This window comes from Micromys minutus, assembly GCF_963924665.1.
Source record: "Micromys minutus genome assembly, chromosome: 25".
NCBI lineage: Eukaryota > Metazoa > Chordata > Mammalia > Rodentia > Muridae > Micromys > Micromys minutus.
The window spans coordinates 4509957-4529733 of NC_137960.1; the positions used below are offsets into that span (position 1 = coordinate 4509957).

General features: G+C 53.7%; 2 protein-coding genes across 2 annotated transcripts; both read left to right on the forward strand.

Annotated features, from left to right (window-relative positions):
• Nucleotides 1–2762: 2762 nt before the first annotated feature.
• FANCE (FA complementation group E) lies at nt 2763–15025 on the forward strand (the record flags this gene model as incomplete). The annotated part of the gene is made up of 11 exons (XM_080937733.1): nt 2763–2790; nt 4501–4906; nt 6320–6917; nt 7534–7578; nt 7837–7902; nt 8138–8281; nt 8555–8678; nt 8847–8925; nt 10869–10935; nt 12400–12525; nt 14723–15025. 11 exons carry the CDS (start codon nt 2763–2765, stop codon nt 14822–14824), a joined length of 1785 nt encoding a protein of 594 aa, XP_080793859.1. The 3' UTR covers nt 14825–15025.
• A 1741-nt stretch (nt 15026–16766) lies between these two features.
• RPL10A (ribosomal protein L10a) lies at nt 16767–19160 on the forward strand. The gene is made up of 6 exons (XM_080937765.1): nt 16767–16987; nt 17180–17254; nt 17338–17418; nt 17765–17913; nt 18580–18752; nt 18963–19160. Exons 1-6 carry the CDS (start codon nt 16983–16985, stop codon nt 19131–19133), a joined length of 654 nt encoding a protein of 217 aa, XP_080793891.1. The 5' UTR covers nt 16767–16982; the 3' UTR covers nt 19134–19160.
• Nucleotides 19161–19777: the final 617 nt, after the last annotated feature.

Here is a 19777-nt window from a genome sequence, read left to right on the forward strand (position 1 = left end):
GAGGTGGAGGAACATTTAAGGGACCTCTGTGGCACATGCCTGGCAGTGTGGCGCATGCCCTTAATCCAAGGATTAAATGGAGGCAGAGGTAAGCAGATCTCTGTGAGTTCAAGGCCGGCCTGGTCTACAAAGTGAGTTCCAGGACAGCCAGGGCTACACAGAGAAACCCTGTCTAAAAATGGGGGGAGGGAGGTTAGGATCAGGGGAGAAAACAAAAACAATCTAAATCTATATGGCTCCGTGTTTAAAAGCACAGGATACTCTTCCAGAGGCCCTGAGTTCAATTCCCCAAATCCACATGGTGGCTCACAACTGTCTGTATAACTAGTACCAGGGAGTCCAACACCCTCTTCTGGCCTCAGCAGATGCCCGTCACACAAGTGGTACATGCATATACATGCAGGCAAACCACACAACATTTCAGGGCTGGGGGTGTGGCTCAGTGGGCGGAGTTCTGACATAGTTCCCATGAGGCTCTGGGTTCCAGGCCATGCCCACACACACCAGTGTGGTGGCGCTAGCCGTGATCCGTGATCCCAGTATTCACGTGGAGAAGGCAGGAATCCAATGTCGTCCTTGGTTACAGGGCAAGTTTGAGGCCAGCCCAAGCAACAGGACACCATGTCTCCAAAGATTAAACCAAAACATTAAAAAAAGAGAAAGACAGATGTGTGGGTGTGTGCCTTTAACCCCGGCTCTTAGGAGGCCGAGAGAAGCAGGCAGAACTTGAGGCCAGTTTGATCTACACAGCACGTTCCAGCCAGAGCTACGTAATGACACCCTGTCTCAGAACAAAACAAAAGCAGAAGCCACCCGAGACTTCCAGCACAGGTGTTGATGTGGCTGGTGTCACGTAGGGACCAGGAAAGGGAAGCCCGAGTGCTCCCGTGGGGCCACCTCATGGAGCCATCCTGGCTGTAGTGTTTGAAAGAGGAAAGCGCAGTCCGCTGCCACCTGGGTGCTCTGAGGGCCCTGCATCAGTATTGTCGTGTCTTTAAGGAAATACTGTTGTGACAAACTCCTCCGCGCACTCACTACCCAGCTGGCCTCCGGGAGGCTGACCACAGTGTTCACAGCCCCCTCTGGCCTGATCCTTCAACTTCCATCGGCCCGCAGCTGCACCAGCTAAGGCCACCCGTAGCCCAATAATACTCTGCTCTGACTTGGCTACAGAGGCACAGCTGAGGATTCCGTCCTTGTACGTTACTCGTAAAAATTTGTTGAGGGAAAAAAATAAAAATTAAAAAAAAAAAAAGGAGAAAGGTCCCCGCTCCGCTGCCCCAGACAGCGTTCTAGAAGGGTTTCCATCAAGGCGCTTCACTGCCACCTGCTGGAAGGTGGTGGTAAAACGCCAACCCTACAAGGGGTGGGGTGGATCCTCGCCTGTTCCGACACACAGCACGCGCTTTGGGACTGTGTGTGACCTGGAGAACATCACCCACCAGACTCGAGAGCCCTTTTCTTCTGGAAGTACACGGCTTGAAGCGGTTTGTCCATCCCTTTTACTGCCTTTCAGCCAGATCTGGTTGCCAGCGGGAAAAGCCACTGACTTTTTCAAATCTGATTAAATCTCCTTACACCAGTCCCCCTCCCCGCCCTAGCCCACGGCCACCGGTCCCCAAGCGGTGTCACTATTTAAATAGGGGCAGGAAGCAAGCGTGGTCTTGTTGAAGGAAGTATGTCAGCAGGGACCAGCTTTGAGGGTTCGAAGCCAAGCGCAGTTCCCAGTTTGCTCTCTGCTTGGGCTTGCAATTTAAGCTCTTTCTTATATGTGGTGTCTTGGTTCTGGTTTGTTGTTTAAAGATTTATTTATTCTTATGTGCACTGGCGTTCTGGAAGATCAACTGATGCTCATAAACACTGAACCATCTCTCTCCAGCCCCCAGTCATGGTGTTTTATCACACCAATAGAAAAGTAATACAGTATCCATGGGGGCTGGGCTGGGGCTCAGTCAGTGATTGCCCAACAGACACGAGCCTCCAGTGCGCTCCTAGATGGGAGGGTACACACCCATCATCCCAGTATTTGGGAGGTGGAGGCAGGAGGCTCAGAAATTCCAGGTCATGCTCAGTGACCTACCAAATTGGCAGGCAGCCTAGTTTTCATGAGAACCAGTATTTTTAAAATATCCACCATAAATGTAATGCGTTACGTGAGCAATGTAGATGATGTCTACCCCAAGGTGACAATATCCTGTTGTGTTCAGCCTGCCCAACCTTACCTGTGAGTCTGTCCCCAGTCAGCTGGGGCTAAAACCAAAGGCTTTTGGGTTTTTTTTCTCTACTTTATGGTGGTGGAGCCAAACATCATTCCTAAAGACCAGCAACCTAGAGAAAGATGTGCTCTTCCCAGATTGTGCCCTGGCCTTGGTCTTATACTTTGTGGTGGGGGGCAGGGAGAGAACCTTAGCTTTCAGCTGCCATGAAAAAAACAGAGGAGGGGACTGGAGAGGTGGCTCAGTGGTTAAGAACACTGACTGCTCTTCCAGAGGCCCTGAGTTCAAATCCCAGCAACCACATGGTGGCTCCCAACCATCTGTAATGGGATCTGACGCCCTCTTCTGGTGTGTCTGACACACCATACATAGAATAAATAAAAATTTAAAAACAAAAAAAAGAACAGGGGAGGGAAGGGGAAGGACCCGCTGGGTGGGAAATCTTAGTGGTGACTAGTAATCCCTCTGGGGCTTTGCTGCAAACCCTACACCTCCACTCCTGTGAGCTAAAATTTCTTAGCTGGGGGTGGGGGAAAGTGGAGAGGCATGGGTGTTGGGATTGGGGAGTTCTACGGTGAGGAAGGGTCCTCACCTGCTTTGCAAGTTTTCAATTTTTTTAAACTTTACTGTTTTGTAGAGGATATAACTGAGCTGCCCCACGCCGTCTGAAGACTTCATTTTTAGCCTTTTTCCCAGGGGCATCTGCTTTTCTTGGCCTCTGGGAGACTGTACTGTACATTCCTCAGAGGGTGGGGACAGCATCCTGGACCTCTCTGAACCTGGGACCTGAACCCACTTCTGCCTAGATGGCTCAAATGCAAAACCTCAGGGAGTGAGGTCTAGGTTGAGGCTTGGGGGAGGGACGTTCTTAGGGTCCATATCCCCCGCAGCTCCTCTCTGGAACATCAGAAATTGGCTCCAGCCTACTTACCGGAGAAAGAAGGTTACTAGAAGAAAGTTGGGTTAGTTTTGTTTTGATTTTTTTGTCTTTTTGCCTTTTCTCCCCCTTTGTGAATCAGGAAGACCTTATCTCTCCCAACTCATTCCTTTGAAATAAATAAATAGTTTGGCTCAAATCAAAATCAGGTCAAAAATACAGCCCTGGCTTCCCATGATATTCAGAGCAGAAAGCCAATGTCCCCTGTGTGACCTCAAGCCTGGTGACCTCTCTGATCCCCTCTCCAGACTCCCTGCAGCCCCAGGGCCCTTGCCCTGTCTCTTCCTGCAGCAACCTCCCTACAGGCTGACCTGGACTTTATCGGGTTCATCTTGCCTGGTCATTCTATTATAAGGCTTCTCAACCTATCTCCCTTTCATTCTTCCTGAAAGTAGCTGTCACAGTCAAAATATTTGATAATTTGTGGCTGGGGAGATGTCTCATCAGTTAAGAAGCCATATTGCCGTCTCACAGAGGACCCACGGTTCAGAACACATACTCACCATATACGCATACAGATATCCCCCAACCACACATACATGTACCCTACCCCCCCCCCATACACATGATTAAAAATAAAAATGCAGAGAGATAGGAATCTGAGACATGGCTTAGTGGTTAAGAGTGCTAACTGTACTTCTAAAGACTGGAGTTTCCCAGCAGGCACGTGCACTCTCAACTGCCTGTAACTCAAGCTTCAAAGAAATTTTCTCTTCTGACCTCCCAGGGCTCCCGCACACATGTGGCCCACATATATATACACAGGCACACACATACACAGAAAAGAGAAAAAATGGAAACGGAGCTGGAGGGGATGGCTCAGTGGCTAAGACTCCACGAGTAAATTCACAGCCATCTCTAACTCTAGACCCAGAACATCCGACGCCCTCTTCTGGCCTCCGCGGGCACCAGACATGGGACGTTTACATACATACAAGCAAATCACTATAAACATAAGACAGTTTTTAAAAACACACATTAAAAAAAAGACGTGGAGGGGTCTAGAGAGATGGCTCAGCGGTTAAGAGCACTGACTGCTCTTTCAGAGGTCTTGAGTTCAAATCCCAGGAACCACATGGTGGCTCTCAGCCATCTGTAATGGGATCTGATGCCCTCTTCTGGTGTGTCTGAAGACAGTTACAGTGTACTTATATATAATAAATAAATAGGTCTTAAAAAAAAAAAAAAAAGACAAGGAGAAATCAAGCGCGGACCAGATTGGCTCCTGTCGCTGGAACTGGCCCCGCCCCTTCACGGGCTTCTCTTACTTTGCTGAGGGTTAAACTGCTTCCTGATCCTCTCGCCCCGCCCCCACGCCCCGCCCCCTTCCCAAACGCTCTCTTACAGGTCTGGTTAGTTACGGGGCCCGCCCCTTCGCGGTGATCACGCCCCTTCCGACCCCGCCCCTCCCGGCCCCGCCCCTTCTGGCGCTCCTAGTCGCGGGGACGCTTTGCGCGGGCTCAGGGCCGTTCGGATCCCGCGTGTCTTGCTCGCCGCCGCGCGTCGGCTTTGCGCTGGCGACACCGGTGTCGCACACCGTGGCCCCGGCCGGGGCGGCGCCCTGGGCGACCCTGGAGGCCCCCGCCCGCCTCCTACTGCAGGCGCTGCAGGCAGGGCCGGAGGGCGCGGGGCGCGGGCTGGGGGTTCTGCGCGCCCTAGGCCGCCGCGCTGAGCACTTCCCTTGGGATGGCTTCCTGGAGGCGCTGGGTCGCACAGAGCCCGAAGTGAGGGGCCCGGACGGCCGCCTGGAGCTGTGAGTCCCCGCTCGTGGTCCCCACCACCTCCTTCCTGCTTATTTGCGTAATTGAATCATGGTTCTATCTAGCCTAGGTTAGACTCGAACTCATGCAACCATTTCCTCGGTGATAGGCTGTGTGGGCTGAGACACGCATTTCGTCAGGCAGAATTCTAAGTGCAGGACGATTTTGTTTGCGTGCTTCCATCTGCAGTTGCCGAGTGCATGGCTTTAACTTCAGCATTCAGGAGGCAGAGGCAAGCGCATCTCTTGAGTTCCGGGGTGACTGAGTGAGACTCAGTCTCATAAGAATAAAAGGCCGAGGCTGGAGAGATAGCTGACTGCTTTTCCAGAGGTCCTGAGTTCAATTCCCAACAACCACATGGTGGCTGTAGGGTGTACTCATGAATAAAAAAATTTAAAGAAAAAGTAAAAGGCAGGTTGAAGTGGTGCACGCTGGTAATAGTACTTGGTAGGCAGAGGCAGGACGACTGTAAAAATAATACTAAAGCATCTCCAATACAGGTGTAGCTATGTCAAGTGGGCACCGGTGTTTAAAATCCAAGCCATATACAGTATAGGGCCTGATTTCAGCCATCAGGAATCTTAGACAGGAGGAAGCACAGGCTAGCAAAACTAGAAGCTGGCTGATCTCTGTGAGTTCAAGGCCAGCCTGGTCTACAGAGCGAGTTCCAGGACAGCCAGGGCTACACAGAGAAATCCTGTCACAAAAAAAGAAGGAAAAAAATTTTTCTCTTTTATCCTCACATGCTAGACACCTCTGTGTGATGATACTGACACGGGGAGACTCAAAGACAGGGTCATTTGGTTCTGCTCACATTGGCTCCGGACTGCTACCTCAGAAGAATCTTAGAGAGCTAAATGAATGGTGCCTGGGGAAGCCAGGGTTACTTGCAGCAGCTGGCCCCTTAGGAGCTCCAAAGGGTGAAATGAAGGGTTATTATCAAGTTCCCTCTGCTTCCTGTCCCATTGGCTCTGTGACGCCCTTTCTGGTCCAGAGGTTTAAGAACAGGGCCTGGTGCATGTCAGGTGTCTTGACTACTGACCCCTCCGTCCTCGGCAACTCTTGGCTGTTTTTTTTTGGAGACAGGGTCTCACTGTTTAGTTCTGGCTGGCCTCAAGTCCATAGAGATCTGTCTGCCTTAGCTTTGTAAGTGCTGGGGTTAAGAGCATGTGCCACCAGATCTGGCCACCTAGCCTCAGCAACTCTTAGGGTACCACCATCTAGTCCCTGGCTGTTCCCTGCCTCAGTGTTCGACTCCCTAGCCGGTCTGCCCCAACCAGTATGGTACATGCCTGTAATTAGCACTTAGGGTGCTAAAACAGGAGGTTTGAGGGGTCAAGACTAGCTTGGATTATATAGCAAAAATCCCCCAACCCGGAGAACAAAAGTCCTTTGATTGTTCTTAGGGTGTCCCTGTTGCTACGGTTGCCTGGGGTATGCCGCAAGAACCTGATGACCCTGCTGCTGGCTGTTCGACCCTCCTTACCTGAGGGCGGTCTCCGCTCTCTGCTGCAGCTCGACCAGCAGGACACAGCATCTGCCCCTGATGCCTGGTTCGACGCCCTCAGGGAGCTGCTGAGAAGGGATGTGGGGGTTGGAGTCTCTGTGGAGGGATCCTCTCCATTGACCGGAAGCTGTCAGTCACAGCTCGGAGACCTGTGCAGGCGGCTGGGCCAAGGCGGCAGGGGGCTGAAACTGGCCCCGGGTCCACATCCTGAACAAGAGGACAGACTCTCACAGCTTTGTGGGAAACGGAGGAAAGGGCCAGAGGAAGAGGCTGCCAGCCCTGAGTCAGAGAGATCCCCTAAAAGGTTCCGGGATTGTGAGGAGGAGGAGGAGATGGTGGAAAAAAGGGAACGAGAAGAGAGACCCAAGCTGGAGTCATCAGAATCGGCGTCAGATGCAGGAGGTGTGTTGTCTGATACTGAAGAGGCTCCGGAGACTGGCCCAGGCGTAGAGGTCAAGGGTCCAGCTGAGAGCATGGAGTTGCCCAAAGTTGTCCAGGTACTGTGGTCGGGAAGCTGGTTGAGACACGTTTCCCAGCAGGGACCTCTCTGTATTAGGTGGACCAGGGATGAGGGGTGGAGGGTGGAAGGAGTGTGGCTTCCCCTCCCCAGACTGATGGGGCTGAGGAGGGAGTGATTAGAAGCAGGAAGTAGCTGTCCAGATGATCTAGGGTGTGGGGTGGAAGGGTTCAGCTCCTGCTCTCCCTGGTAGTGTGAGTCATGCCAAGAACCAGCCAGCCCATGCCGGCTCTACCTACCCCATTGAGGTTGGATGCCGAGAAGACATCAGTGGGCCGGGCGGCGCAGGCCTGCTCTAGATATCTTGTAAGATGGAGGCGGCACATACCTGCTTCTTCTGAGACGCCTTTGCCCATTGCTCTGCCCTCACAGCCCTTTAGAGGTTTTGTTTATCTTATGCCTGTGCCTGCTTGTCCTCGAACCACATGCATGTGGTGTCCATCCAGGCCAGAAGAGGGCGCCAGGTCTCCCAGAGCCCAGTGTGGGTGCTGGGAGCTGAACCCAGGTCTCCAGCTCTGGCCCTAGGTGTTTCCCGCAGAGGAGTGGAGAGGCCCGGCTGCACTACAGATCTCCCTTGACTGTGCTCTCCTCCACAGGACCAGATGCCCAGGCTGCAGCAGCTGCTGAAGGCCTTCCAGGAGGTGACCGGCTCTCCCCGTCCACCACAGCCCTTCTCCCGGCCTCTCTCTGTACCGTAGACATGCCCAGGGAAGCCCCAGATCACGGAGCCTGGTGCGGGGCTGGGTAGGAGGGAGATCGGACAGACACTACAGGGCCAAGTTTGGACAGGCCATCATCCCTCGGGAAGTCCTCTGGGAGTGCCTTCCAAGGGCAGGCTCTGTGAGCTGTCACAAAGCACTCTGCCAGCCCGGGCCCTCATGTAGGATTTGCCTTCCCAGGGGCTGGAGTGGCCAGAGGAGCCTCCAGTGGACCTGCAGTTTCTTCATGAGTGTAGTCCCAGCCAGGTGAGACAGGCCCTGCCCTGAGGTCACCTCTGCTCCTGCCTATTTCCCACCTCCCATTGCATTCTCTCCAGGAGGGTTACCTTGAGTCATTTCTCAGTCCTCAGCTCCCCCCACTGTAGCATCTCCCCCTCTGTGCTGCGTCCCCTCCCCTCATGTCCTTGTCCGCCCTTCCTGTTGCCCACTGGGCTTGTAGCCTAGCAGAGGCAGCTGAGTGCCCTGGGTGTCCCCCACCTAGATGGAGTTGCTATGCAGCCGGTTGCAGCTCCCCCAGCTCCCTGACGGAGGCCTCCTGCAGCTCTGCGGCCACCTGCTGGGTCTCACTCCAGCCCTCAGCATCAGCAATGCCTCTGTGCTGGCCAGGAGCCTCTTCCTTGACCGGGTGGGCACCGGAAGGCCAGGGATAATGGGGATCCTCTGAGTCCTCGGGAAGGGAGTTGGGAGAGGGGCAGAGGGGTGAGCTTCTGGCTCTATGTCCTTACACTTCTTCCCTCCTGGGCCCCAGAGGGGGCTTTCAGGTTTGGGAGCCATTGTGACCCTAGATAGATACAGACCCTTGGCTTTTCCTCCAGAACATGGATTGCCATTCAAAATGTGTGTGAGAGAAAACAGTCCTGAAGGGAAGACGTGACTTTGTCCCCTCCCTTGTGACTAGATCCTCTCCCTGCCGTCCTCTGCCTCCAGGCTTCTCAGAGTCACCCTCATCTCCTTCTGTGCGAAGTACACCTACGCTGTCTGCAGGGCTGTCTTCTGTCCCTTGCTCCAGGACCCAGGCGTAGGTACATGCAGAACCAGCCCCAGGCCGGCCCTCTGTGCCCAGCACACTTCACCACAAGGGACCTGCTGGGAGTTGGGGGGTTCAGTGAGTAACCAGTTCCTTCCCAGATATTGGGCATCCTGTTCTGGCAGCCTCCTGCCTCCAGCCCTCTCTCCTGTCTCTGACCCAGGTCCCACACAGATAGAGTTACTGTGCTCCCTTGTAAAGGATGAGTCCCTGGAGCCAGATGTGCAGATCCAGATTCTGGGGTGAGTGTGCAAGCTTCAATGCTAACCTCAGGCCGCTTCCTCCCCAGGCCAAGCCCGTGTGAGGCCACAGTTCCACCCCTAGCACCGTGCATGCACACACGTATGCACGCCCACCTTGGCACTTGGGTCTGAACCTGCCTGGTGCCCATGTTGGGTGGTATGCCGGGCATCTTCTCCAGTTTCTCTGCATGTGATCCCTCTAAGAAGTAGCTCAGCTTGACCAGGACGGGCTGCAGTGGTTAAAAACGCTGCCAGCGTCAGATGCGTGTTCAGTCTTGACCTTGTTTATTAACTCAAGCTTGTTCGTTTGTTTATATTTACTCATTTATTTCCGAATCGGGGTTTTATGTAGCCCAGGCTAGCCCTAGACTCCCACCATCTACCTTCCACATGCTGGGATTGCAAGGCACACAGGCTTCACTCCTTGCCTCTGAGCCTAGTAGTGGCTCTCTGGAATTTTTCTAGGTAGTCTGTGTGGTAGTGCGTACCGTGAGTTCCCAGAAAATCAGACGTTGGTGTGGCTCAGTGGGAGAGCACATGTTTAGTACAAAATACATGTAATATTTCTGGTATGTCTGTGCTCAAAACTGGGATTAAATTTAGGTAGTAGAACCAAAGAGTGGCTAGGCATTAGTGGTGTAGGCCTGTAATCCTTCCCTTGGGACATAGAGGCAGGAGGATCAGGAGTTTAAGGCTAGTCTTGACTACGTGGCAAGTTTGGGGCTAGCCTGGGGTACATTGTTTCATAAGCACAGATATAGGGGCCCAGGGGACCATCAGCAGATGCTGGTTTTTTTTTTTTTTTTGTTTTGTTTTGTTTTTATTTATTTCATGTATGTGAGCACACTTGCTTCTTCAGACACACCAGAAGAGGACACTGGATCCCATTACAGATGGGTGTGAACCACCATGTGGTTGCTGGGAATTGAACTCAGGACCTCTGGAAGGTTGGTGCTCTTAACTGCTGAGCCTTCTCTCCAGCCCGAGTACGTTCTTGCAGAAGAGCCAGGTTTGCCTCTTAGCATCAACGTCAGGTGGCTGTAACTAGCTCCAGGACCTCTGACACTAGCTGCCTTCTTGGTCACCTGAACTTAGGTGAGACAACCACGCATAATTAAAAAAAAATCTTGGAAACAAAATACAAAGTCAGGCTGGAGAGTGGACTCACTGGGGGTAACTGTGCAGCCAAGTCTGACACCATGGGTCTGACTCTCAGAACCCACATGCTGGACCCCGAAGTAAACAGACAGATCCCACAGCCAGATGAAAAATAGAAACTTTGCTTGGGAGCTTTGATGGCTCCTGTATCAAGTTTCGACGCTCAGGAGGAAGCGAGGCAGGAGGATCGCTTTGAGTTCTAGGCCAGCCTGGGCTACAGAGTAGGTCTTTTTTGGATTTCCGAGACAGGATATCTCTGTGCAGCCCTGGCTGTCCTGAAACTCACTCTATAGACCAGGCTGGCCTTGAACTCAGAGACCTGCCTGTCTCTGCCTTCTGAGTGTTAGAACACCTATCTTTCTTTGTGTGTCTTTTTTCAAAGGGGGAAAAAACAAACCAAAAAATCAAAAATCAGGGCCAGGGGACTGGAGAGAACACTGACTGCTCTAACAGAGGTCCTGAGTTCAATTCCCAGCCACCACATGGTGGCTCACAACCATCTCTAATGGGATCAGATGATCTCTTCTGGTGTGTCTGAAGACAGTTACAGTGTACTCATAAAATAAATAAATAAATCTTTAAAAAAAAACATAGTGGGGGTGGGGTAGTAGCTTCAGATGATGCCAGCCCCTGCTCACTGACCACTTAGCTTCCGGTCCTGTGTGGCTTCCACGCTCAGACAGTGTGGGGATAAAGCCTGAGGTTGAACCCAGGGTGGTTCCGGGGTCTGCAGCTGCTACGGTCAGGCTGTTGGCAGACAGGCCTGAGTGGCGTCTTCCTTGCAGGCAGGTCCTGGAGCTGGTCTGGAGGGAAGAGACGTTCCTGGTGTTGCAGGCGCTCCTGGAGCGGCACGTGAGTACACTGCCTCGAGAGACTCTGGGTTTCGCGGCTAGGCAAGCAGGCCGCTGCCTTATACCTGTGTCACTGACCCTGTCAGGCAGGGACAGACAGCTTACCCCTGGGCAACTAGCCCTGTCATCTGGTAGCACCTGCCTTGGGGCTTCTCCCCTTCTCTCTCACGTGGCCCAATCTGGAGAACCCCCATGCGGTGGAGGGGTGACCTTGAACTCCCGGTCATTCTTCTTCATGCTGGGACTACAGGTGTGCCGCACCACACAAGGTTAGAGTCACAAGTGTAAAAACTCAACAGGAGCCAAGCCCAATGTTCCTCTGACGTCTGAGGCATCAGACTCCCCGGCCTGGGGCTGGCTCTCGCTGGTTCAGAGAAACAGCACCGTCAGGGCCGTGCTCACATTGGCTGCTTAGACCCTTAAACTAGCCCCCTTCTCACGGGGGCTGAAGCTCACCAGCCCTGGCTTCGTGTATCTGCTTTTTGTGTGTCCACGTGGAGTTTGAGCTTAAACTTCGTACATGCTATGGGTTACCATGGTTACCATGCCATATTTTATGTGACCCAGGGTTCCCTGCATGCTGGTCGGGTCCCCAGCCCGTGGGGTGGTGGTACCTATATTCAAGGAGGACCTTCCTTCAGTGGAACCCTACTGGGGATGGTAGACACACCCAGAGATGTTTTTCCATGGCGATTCTAAATCCATCAAATTGGCAGATAAAGCCGGAGCATCACAGTGACTGGCCGTGGCTGCTTATGCCCAGGTCTCCTGATCTGAGTGTAGGGACAACGGTGTGGTGAGATTTCAAGGTGGCAGGTGCGAAGTGCTGACTGCCACCTGGTGCTAGTGGTCCGCCATTAACACGAAGAGCTGGCGGTGCCCCTCAGAACCTCACTGCAGCCTGGCTTAAACTACTGGGGCAGACTAGAGTCACTGGCTCCCGTGGCCCTGACTGAGCTGTGGCAAAGACAGTTGCTATTCCGTGAGACCTGTATCTGCCAGCTCGTGCTAGCTCGTGTCAGCTCGTGCCAGCTCGTGCTAATCTTCACAGTCTTCAGTTGAGCTGTGTTGTCCAGTTGTGGAGACAACTTGGTGTGTTAGCTTTCTCTAGCTAGGACAAAATGCCTAAGGTAAACAGCAGAAAGAAAGGCTGGCTTGTGTCCACACTTGAGAGGCTTCGAACTGTTACTGGATCCATTGCTCTTAGACCTCTGTGAGGCCCATCATGGTGGAAGGAGTGTGTGACGGGTAGGCTGCTCTGGTCATGGCAGCCGAGAAGCAGAGAGAGAACAGAGGCCTGATTACCTCTGTCCCCTTTAGCCAAACCCCACCTCCGAGCACCTCGCCCTGGGACCAAGACTTCCAATCCTTGTGTTTGTGAAGGAACATTCTAGAGCATTCTGTTCAGCTACCCGTCAGGAGATGGAGCTGGATTTGACGCTGTCCCGTGTCTCAATGCATGCAGGTAGAAATGACCTCTGAGGTGTTCAGTGTCTTGATGCAGAGGCTCTGCAAAGAGGGGCCGGCGGCCACCACCTCCATGGCCTATGCCAAGCTGATGCTGACAGTGATGACGAAGTACCAAGCCAGCGTGAGTGCCAGCAGGGGCTCGTCCAGCCGGGATCGCTGGTGGTAGCACGTGGGGCATTGGGAAGAGCCCAGCATGCTGACCCTGTCTCCAGCCATCGTGCCTGGGAGGAGTTGGCACAGGCATCTGGTGACAAAGGAGGAGGCAGCTAGGCCATATTGGGGATTGTGATGGGGTGGTAAATGTATGGAGCAGGCTGAGGCAGGAAGATCAGAAGTTCAAGGCCAGCCTTGAATACATGACAGTCTCTTTTCTCTCTTTTTTTTAAAAATTCAAAGCCAAGCTCTGTACATAGCAAATGTAAGGCCAGTCCGTGTAATGAGAGAGGTTCACCCCCATCCCAAAACACCGAGAGCCAGGTCTGACCTTCTGGTCTGCAAGTAGCTCCTTGTAGCTAACGGTGTGAGGGCCTGTGGCAGCTGGGGCGAGGCACTGTGCAAAGCCCTCGGAGACTGCGCGCCCCCAGCCTGTCCTATGCATCAGCCCTCACGCCGTCAGCTCCCGTTGTACGGGCATGCTTTCCCACCAAGCCAAGCTCTCTGCCTGGCCAGGCTGACCAGTGAGCCTAGGGACCCTCCTGTCTCCTAAACCCCCAGCATTGGGGTTACCAGTCATACGGACATGCCCAGATTTATTTTTAGTTCCAATGTAATTAATTTATTAATTTTAGGTAGATGTGTATGTGTACCATGTGCATGCAGTGCCCCTGGAGGCCAGAAGAGGGCATCAGATTACTTGAAGCCAGAGTTAACAGCTGTGAGCCACCATGTGGGTGCTGGGAACCAAATATAATTCCTCTAGAGGAGGATTTTAATTGTGGAACCATCTCTCCAGCCCCCATTTCTAGTTTTCTTTTTAAGTTTTATTAAATATATAGCATTCCACCTGCATATATGTCTGCAGGCCAGAAGTGGACACTGGGTCTCATTACAGATGGTTGTGAGCCACCATGTAGTTGCTGGGAATTGAACTCAGGACCTCTGGAAGAGCAGTCAGTGCTCTCAACCTCTGAGCCATCACTCCAGCCCTCTTGTTTTCAAAGTTGCATTTTAATTTGCGTATTTTGTTGTGTGTACATGCAGGGGCCAGAGGACAACTTTCAGAAATTTGTTTTTTCCTTCCATTATGTGGGTCTCAGGGATTAAACCCAGGTAGCCAGCCTTGGCAGCAAGCACCCTCACCTCTGAGCCACCTCACTGGCGCAGACCTAGCAGCCTGTCCTAGAAGGCCCTGTGTGGTCATGGGCTGGGGAGCTCTTCATTTAGATAAGATCTCAGGTAGCCCAGGGTGATTTGCTATGCAGCCCAAATGACCATGAACATCTGACCCTCCTGTCTCCAGCTCCTGAGGCTAGGATTACATGGGTCCACTACTGTGGCCTGGTTTATGCGGTGCTGGGGATAGAACCCAGGATTTCCTGCTTGCTAGGCTCTGTGTTTTTGGTTAGCTTGACTTCTGTAGACCAGGCTAGCCTGAATTCTCTATGCTGACTTGGTTGGCCTCAAACTCAGAGACCCTCCTGCCTTTGCCTCCTGAGTGGTGGGGTTAAAGGCCTAGGCCACTATGCTGGGTTTAGCTTACTTTTTTATACAATCCAGAACCTCCTGGTCAGGGGTAGCATTGCCCAAGATAGGCTGAGACCTTACATGTTACCTAGCAACACAAACATGCCCCATAGGCAGTGTGCATACAGGCAGCTCCTCAGCTGAGGCTCCCTCTTCTCCCAGCTGTGTGAGGCTGACAACTAAGGTGGGCTCATCACACAGTTTGTTGATCCCATGATCCTAGGAGAGTGGAATCAGAACCTCTGTGCTGTGGTACCCCTGGGTCCTCCAGAGGCATCAGGACTTTGCCCCTGTCTTCGTCCAGGAGTTGGGGTTGGAGACCTGAGATTCTGAGCCCCATAGAGACACAGGAATAGGCCAGAAAGATCGCGTGGTCACAGGAGTGTCCCGAAAATCTCATCTGTAGCCTGGGAGGGCCGTGAGTGCTGGTGAGGCTGCGAGGCCTGCTCCGAGCTCCACAGCTGATAGAAAGAACTCCAGGCCCTCGGGGTGCTTGCATCACCTCACGAGACGGACGGGTCTGGTTTCTCAGGACCCTGTCCTCGCTTCTGTACTCTACCGCTCACAAGGCCCTGTGGTGTTGGGGAGATGGGGAGGCGGCTGCTCCAGCCCTGACCTGGATCCCTTCTCTCTAGATCACAGAACAGCACAGCCTAGACTTGGCTGTGGCCCTACAGCCCAACACCACCTTCCTGAAAAAGTCCCTGCAGGCAGCGCTGAGGCATCTGGCCCGCTGACCACCCACAAGGACACGCCGCCCTGACCTCCTGCCTCAGAGTGCAACCTAAACTCAGTAGTCAGCTACCTCTTGTCCAACACCCTGGGCTGTGCAGAGGCCATCTTGACTCCACAAAGAGCGGAGAGGGGGCCCTGGCTACCACTCCTGACAACATCATGATACAGGGGCTGTGGAGGATGAGGGGGCGGTGGCTGGTGAACTGGGAAAGCTGGGCTTCCGGGGTGAATCTTTAGTGCTCATGTGTATGTTGTGACCCCCTCCGTTTTGTTTCTCACCCGAGTAATTTTGTAATAGTTCTTAATAAAAACAAAGTTCACCCACACTTGGTGGCTCACCCGTCAGCCCAGCCATCAGACAGAGGCAGGAGGACCGGGGTTCAAGGTTATCTTCAACTGCACAGAGTCTAAGGCCAGCCTGAGCTATGTGAGAGAGACCCTGGCTCAAAAAAGTTTGTGGGTGTGGCTGGAGGTGGGGGCAGGAGAGTCTTCCTCAAAGTTGCAGGGCAGTTTAACCTGACACAAAATGGAAGGCAAGAACTGGCCCCCCGCGGTTGTCCTCTGACCTCTATGTGTGTGCGGTGGCATGTTCCTGTCCCAGAGTGCTCACGCATGTACAGCACTAGTGTGTATAAACATACACGTGTCAGATACAAAGAACTTACAAACAAGCACCCATGTTCTTAAACGGGTCCACGTACCCATGAGGTATAGACACTTGAACCCCCTTCAGTCTCTCACCTACCCCCACCCCTCCTGTCACAGCAGGTCTGTCAGGGATGTAGCACCCTGGCTTGGGACCCATAGCTTTTGTTTTAGTGCTGTGCCCGGACCCCAGAGGCTTAAGCCTGCTGGGCTAGTGCCGCCCCACTGAGCTGTCTTCAGCTGTCTGAGCTGGGATCTGAGGGGTGTCTAAGCTACTGTGGGCTGAGGGGAGCAGAGAAAGCACTGGGGTGTGCTGCAGACCTGTTTGACATCTGTGTTTCCACAGCACCTGAGCAGGTACTCAACATTCAGCACACAGCTTTAATCCCGGGACTCAGGAGACAGAGGCAGGTGGATGCCCAATTTCAGGGCTACACAAAGAAAAAATCCACCACACTGATGTGACTAAATTAGCCCCAGAAAGGAGATGACAGCATTCTACCTCAGCCCTCCAGTGGGTGGGGAACGAGGTTTCTCAGACCACAGCTTCCTCTGAAGTCTTGAGTTCCAGGGAGGCCTTTAGTGTGGGTGACGCTTGATGCTCCAACCTACCTGCCACTGTGACCCTGCGTGAACCTCTTTACCTGATGTGTGCTGTGGATGTGCTTGGGTGAGATGAACCGTTCTCAGGTCTGCCCCCCCTGGAAATGGTGGGTGCTGGCCACATCTACGACACCTTCCCAGAGAGGGCTGCCTGAAGGAGTACACCTCGGGATGAGTCACTCCGGATTTGGAGGCTCCCTGCAAACGATCCCTGACCCCGCGCCTCTCTATTAACCGCAAAGCCTGGGGTCAGGCGGCAAGAACGACTTTGTTTGGAATGCCAACTAATTGAGAAAAGACAAGGGGCATTTGTCCAAAGTCCATCCAGCCTAGAGGCTGAATCAGGAACGGTTTATACAGATGGCCGCGGCAGACTGGTGGGCGCCTTCTCCCAGGTGGAGGCTTACGCTTAAATGAGGCACATCTGATCCTAATCTAGTCACAAGACGCTTGCCAGTTCTGCAGATCTCAGCAAGGATCATTTCCCGGAGCTATTCCTGTCGTCCGTGCCTCTGCCCACATGCTGTGGCTGGCCTATTGCACAATGCACGGGCTAGAGGGGGCAGCTGCCCAGTGCCTCTTCGGGGCTCATCACCAAATTAGGCGATGGAGGAGAACGGTTCCGCTGGTGACTGTGGAAGACACGGGGCAGGCAGAAGATAGACACCAGGGAGAAATCCGATCGCGATGCCCCAGCTTCGGCCCCAGTCCCTATGCAGAACTCGCCTGCCGTTCTCTCGTTGCAGCCGCGTGGTGGCGCCCCCCAGCGGCCACAAACAGGAGCGCTTCTCCCGCTCGGCTAAACGCGGGACGTGCGGCGGAACAAGCAATTCTCGCGGGAACACGAGCACTATTTGAGCGCATGCGCAGAACCCTCTGCCTTCTTTTCCGGTTTCCGCGGCGGCAGCAGCCATGAGGTAGGTAGTTACCGGGGCGCTATCCGCCGCCATCCGTGCGCCCAGCTGTCCCGCGGACGCCCTGCAGCCCGCCTCGGAGGCTCTCCCGGCGGCTGCCCGTGTCGCGAGCCTTCTCTCGGCATGCCGTGGGCTTGTCATCCGGCTCGGGGTCCAGCATGGCCGGCCCTGAGGTCTCTCGCTTCTCCCCAACAGCAGCAAAGTCTCACGCGACACCCTGTACGAGGCGGTGCGGGAAGTCCTGCACGGGAACCAGCGCAAGCGCCGCAAGTAAGCGTGGGCCTCCCGGGGCAGGGCGGGCCTCCCCGGCCAGGGCGAGCATCCCCGGGCTCACCGGCGCCCCTCTCGCCTAGGTTTCTGGAGACCGTGGAGCTGCAGATCAGCCTGAAGAACTACGACCCTCAGAAGGACAAACGTTTCTCGGGCACCGTCAGGTTGGCACCGCTCTGACCCCACCCAGCCCCTCAGTGTCCCCGTGTGGCCTTCCGGTGCCGCTCTGGCCGAGCCCGAGGCGGGCACGGGGCCACTGACGTGTCAGGGTAGTTCAGGAGCCCTGCTGCGGGCAGGCTGTCTGGACGGACCCCCACCCTGGGTCTTAAAACAAGAGGGGAGGCGTGGGGAGGCCTCGGCCGAGCCCGCCGGCTAGCCTGAGAAGCCAGGCTAGTGTTGCACAGACCTCCGGGTAAGACTCGGGGCTTGCTGCTACCTCAGCCTTCTTCCTTCCGGCAACTCAGGCATCGGGCATGACCTGTTCTGTCTCCCCCACACCCCCAAACGCAGGCTTAAGTCCACCCCTCGCCCGAAGTTCTCGGTGTGCGTCCTGGGGGACCAGCAGCACTGTGATGAAGCCAAGGCCGTGGATATCCCCCACATGGACATCGAGGCGCTTAAGAAGCTTAATAAGAACAAGAAGTTGGTCAAAAAGCTGGGTAGGTGTAGCTGGCCTGATGTTGGGGGGATGGAGGATGTTGCCTTACACAGCCCATGACCACGTGCTCAGGAGTGGCGCCACATCAGTTGGCAATCAGGAAAATGCCCCCAAACGCCGGCCAGATGGAAGCAGCCAACCAGTTGAGGTTCTCACTTCCCAGGTGTATGTAGGTGACTCACAGCTTTTGGTTTGGGGGCTTTGGTGCTAACCTGTGGAGAGGTCGCAAGGGTCTGTGATATGTTAGCCTCTGTGGTAGGTTAGGTATATAGTGGTCAGGCACTGGCAGGCTCCTTTTGTCCACTGAGAGCTAGGCAGTATTCAGACACACCAGAAGAGGGCATCGGATCCCATGGCAGGTGGTTGTGAGCCATCATGTGGGTGCTGGGAGCTGAATTCGGACATGTGGAGGAGCAGTGCTCTAAATGGCTGGGCCTCATCTCTAACATTTTGTGGTGCTTTAAATGCTGGCTTGCAGTGAATGGCTTACATGAGGGCTGGGTACCCAGGCATTGTGGGTCACCCTGGTCTAAGGCCTGTTTAAGGCCTTGGAGATGGCTATTCAATGGTCATAGGCCTGAGGAGGCAGTGTGGCTTTCTCGTTTTAAAGGGTTGTTTAAAATGCCTTTCTGACCTGGCCCTAAGTAGTCTCTATAACTCGTTCTAGCCAAGAAGTATGATGCCTTTTTGGCCTCCGAGTCTCTGATCAAGCAGATTCCACGTATCCTGGGCCCAGGCCTAAACAAGGCTGGCAAGTTCCCCTCCCTGCTGACACACAATGAAAACATGGTGGCCAAGGTGGACGAGGTGAAATCCACAATCAAGTTCCAGATGAAGAAGGTCAGTCTGGGCTGGGGGACATTAATGGTGGAAAGCTGGAAGTAACTAGATGTGGTTCCTTTGGCGTGGTAGAATGAAGGTGTCCAGCACGCCGCACCTTTTTGAGTAGTTCTGTGTTAAACCAGAATTTGAAATCTAGTCTCCAGGGGAAGAGGGGGACAGGCATGCTACATGCAAGCATGCTCAGCTGGTGATCTCCTTCCTCCTCAGGTGCTGTGTCTGGCTGTTGCCGTCGGCCACGTGAAGATGACTGATGATGAACTGGTCTACAACATTCACCTGGCTGTCAATTTCTTGGTGTCCTTGCTAAAGAAGAACTGGCAGAATGTCCGGGCTTTGTACATCAAGAGCACCATGGGCAAGCCCCAGCGTCTGTATTAGAGTGCTCCAATAAACTCAGTTCTGCCATCCCTTGGTCTGCCTGTGATTAGGGGCAGGGTGTTTGTGACCAAGCTGTATATGTTTGGCTGTGTGGCTTTTGCTATATCATATATCATCATAGTCAACATAGCTCATCAGTTCTCTGCCTGCCTGCAAATGTAACTTTAGGAACAAGGCTGTGGCTTTTCTAGGTGACTCCCAAGTTAACCTGCACCCCCACACACCATGTGTTTTTCCTTGGGGGATGTTTATATTCCCATGTCTTGGAAGCATGGCAGTGACAGGCAAAAGATACCTTCAGGTACTTAGCTGTTCCTGTCTACTGCAGCCTCCAGGTAGGAGAACCCTCAAAGCAAGAGGGACTTGTGCTGCAGATCTGAAAACAGGATTTGTGTAGGTCCTTGGCAGGTAGACCAGAGTGTATAAGGTGTCCATCTTCTCTCTTAACATTACTCCAGAGTAGCATCTCAACCCCATAGGCTTTGGGTGGCAGAGGTCAACTATCTGGAGACCTTTGGACTGCCCAGCTTGGTCATCTGCACACCTGGGGGGCTCCCAACTGGGAAAAGTAGGCTGAGTGATGGGGGGGGTGGCACCCTGGTCTCCCCACCTGTTTTTGACTAGGCAGGGTACAATGTTGCATA

What these genes read in the sequence shown, in the direction of transcription:
- RPL10A (XM_080937765.1), top strand. An exon ending in AACCAGCGCAAGCGCCGCAA is followed by an intron (nt 17,255 to 17,337) that starts GTAAGCGTGGGC and finishes CCTCTCGCCTAG; the next exon opens with GTTTCTGGAGACCGTGGAGC. An exon ending in TCAAGTTCCAGATGAAGAAG is followed by an intron (nt 18,753 to 18,962) that starts GTCAGTCTGGGC and finishes CTTCCTCCTCAG; the next exon opens with GTGCTGTGTCTGGCTGTTGC.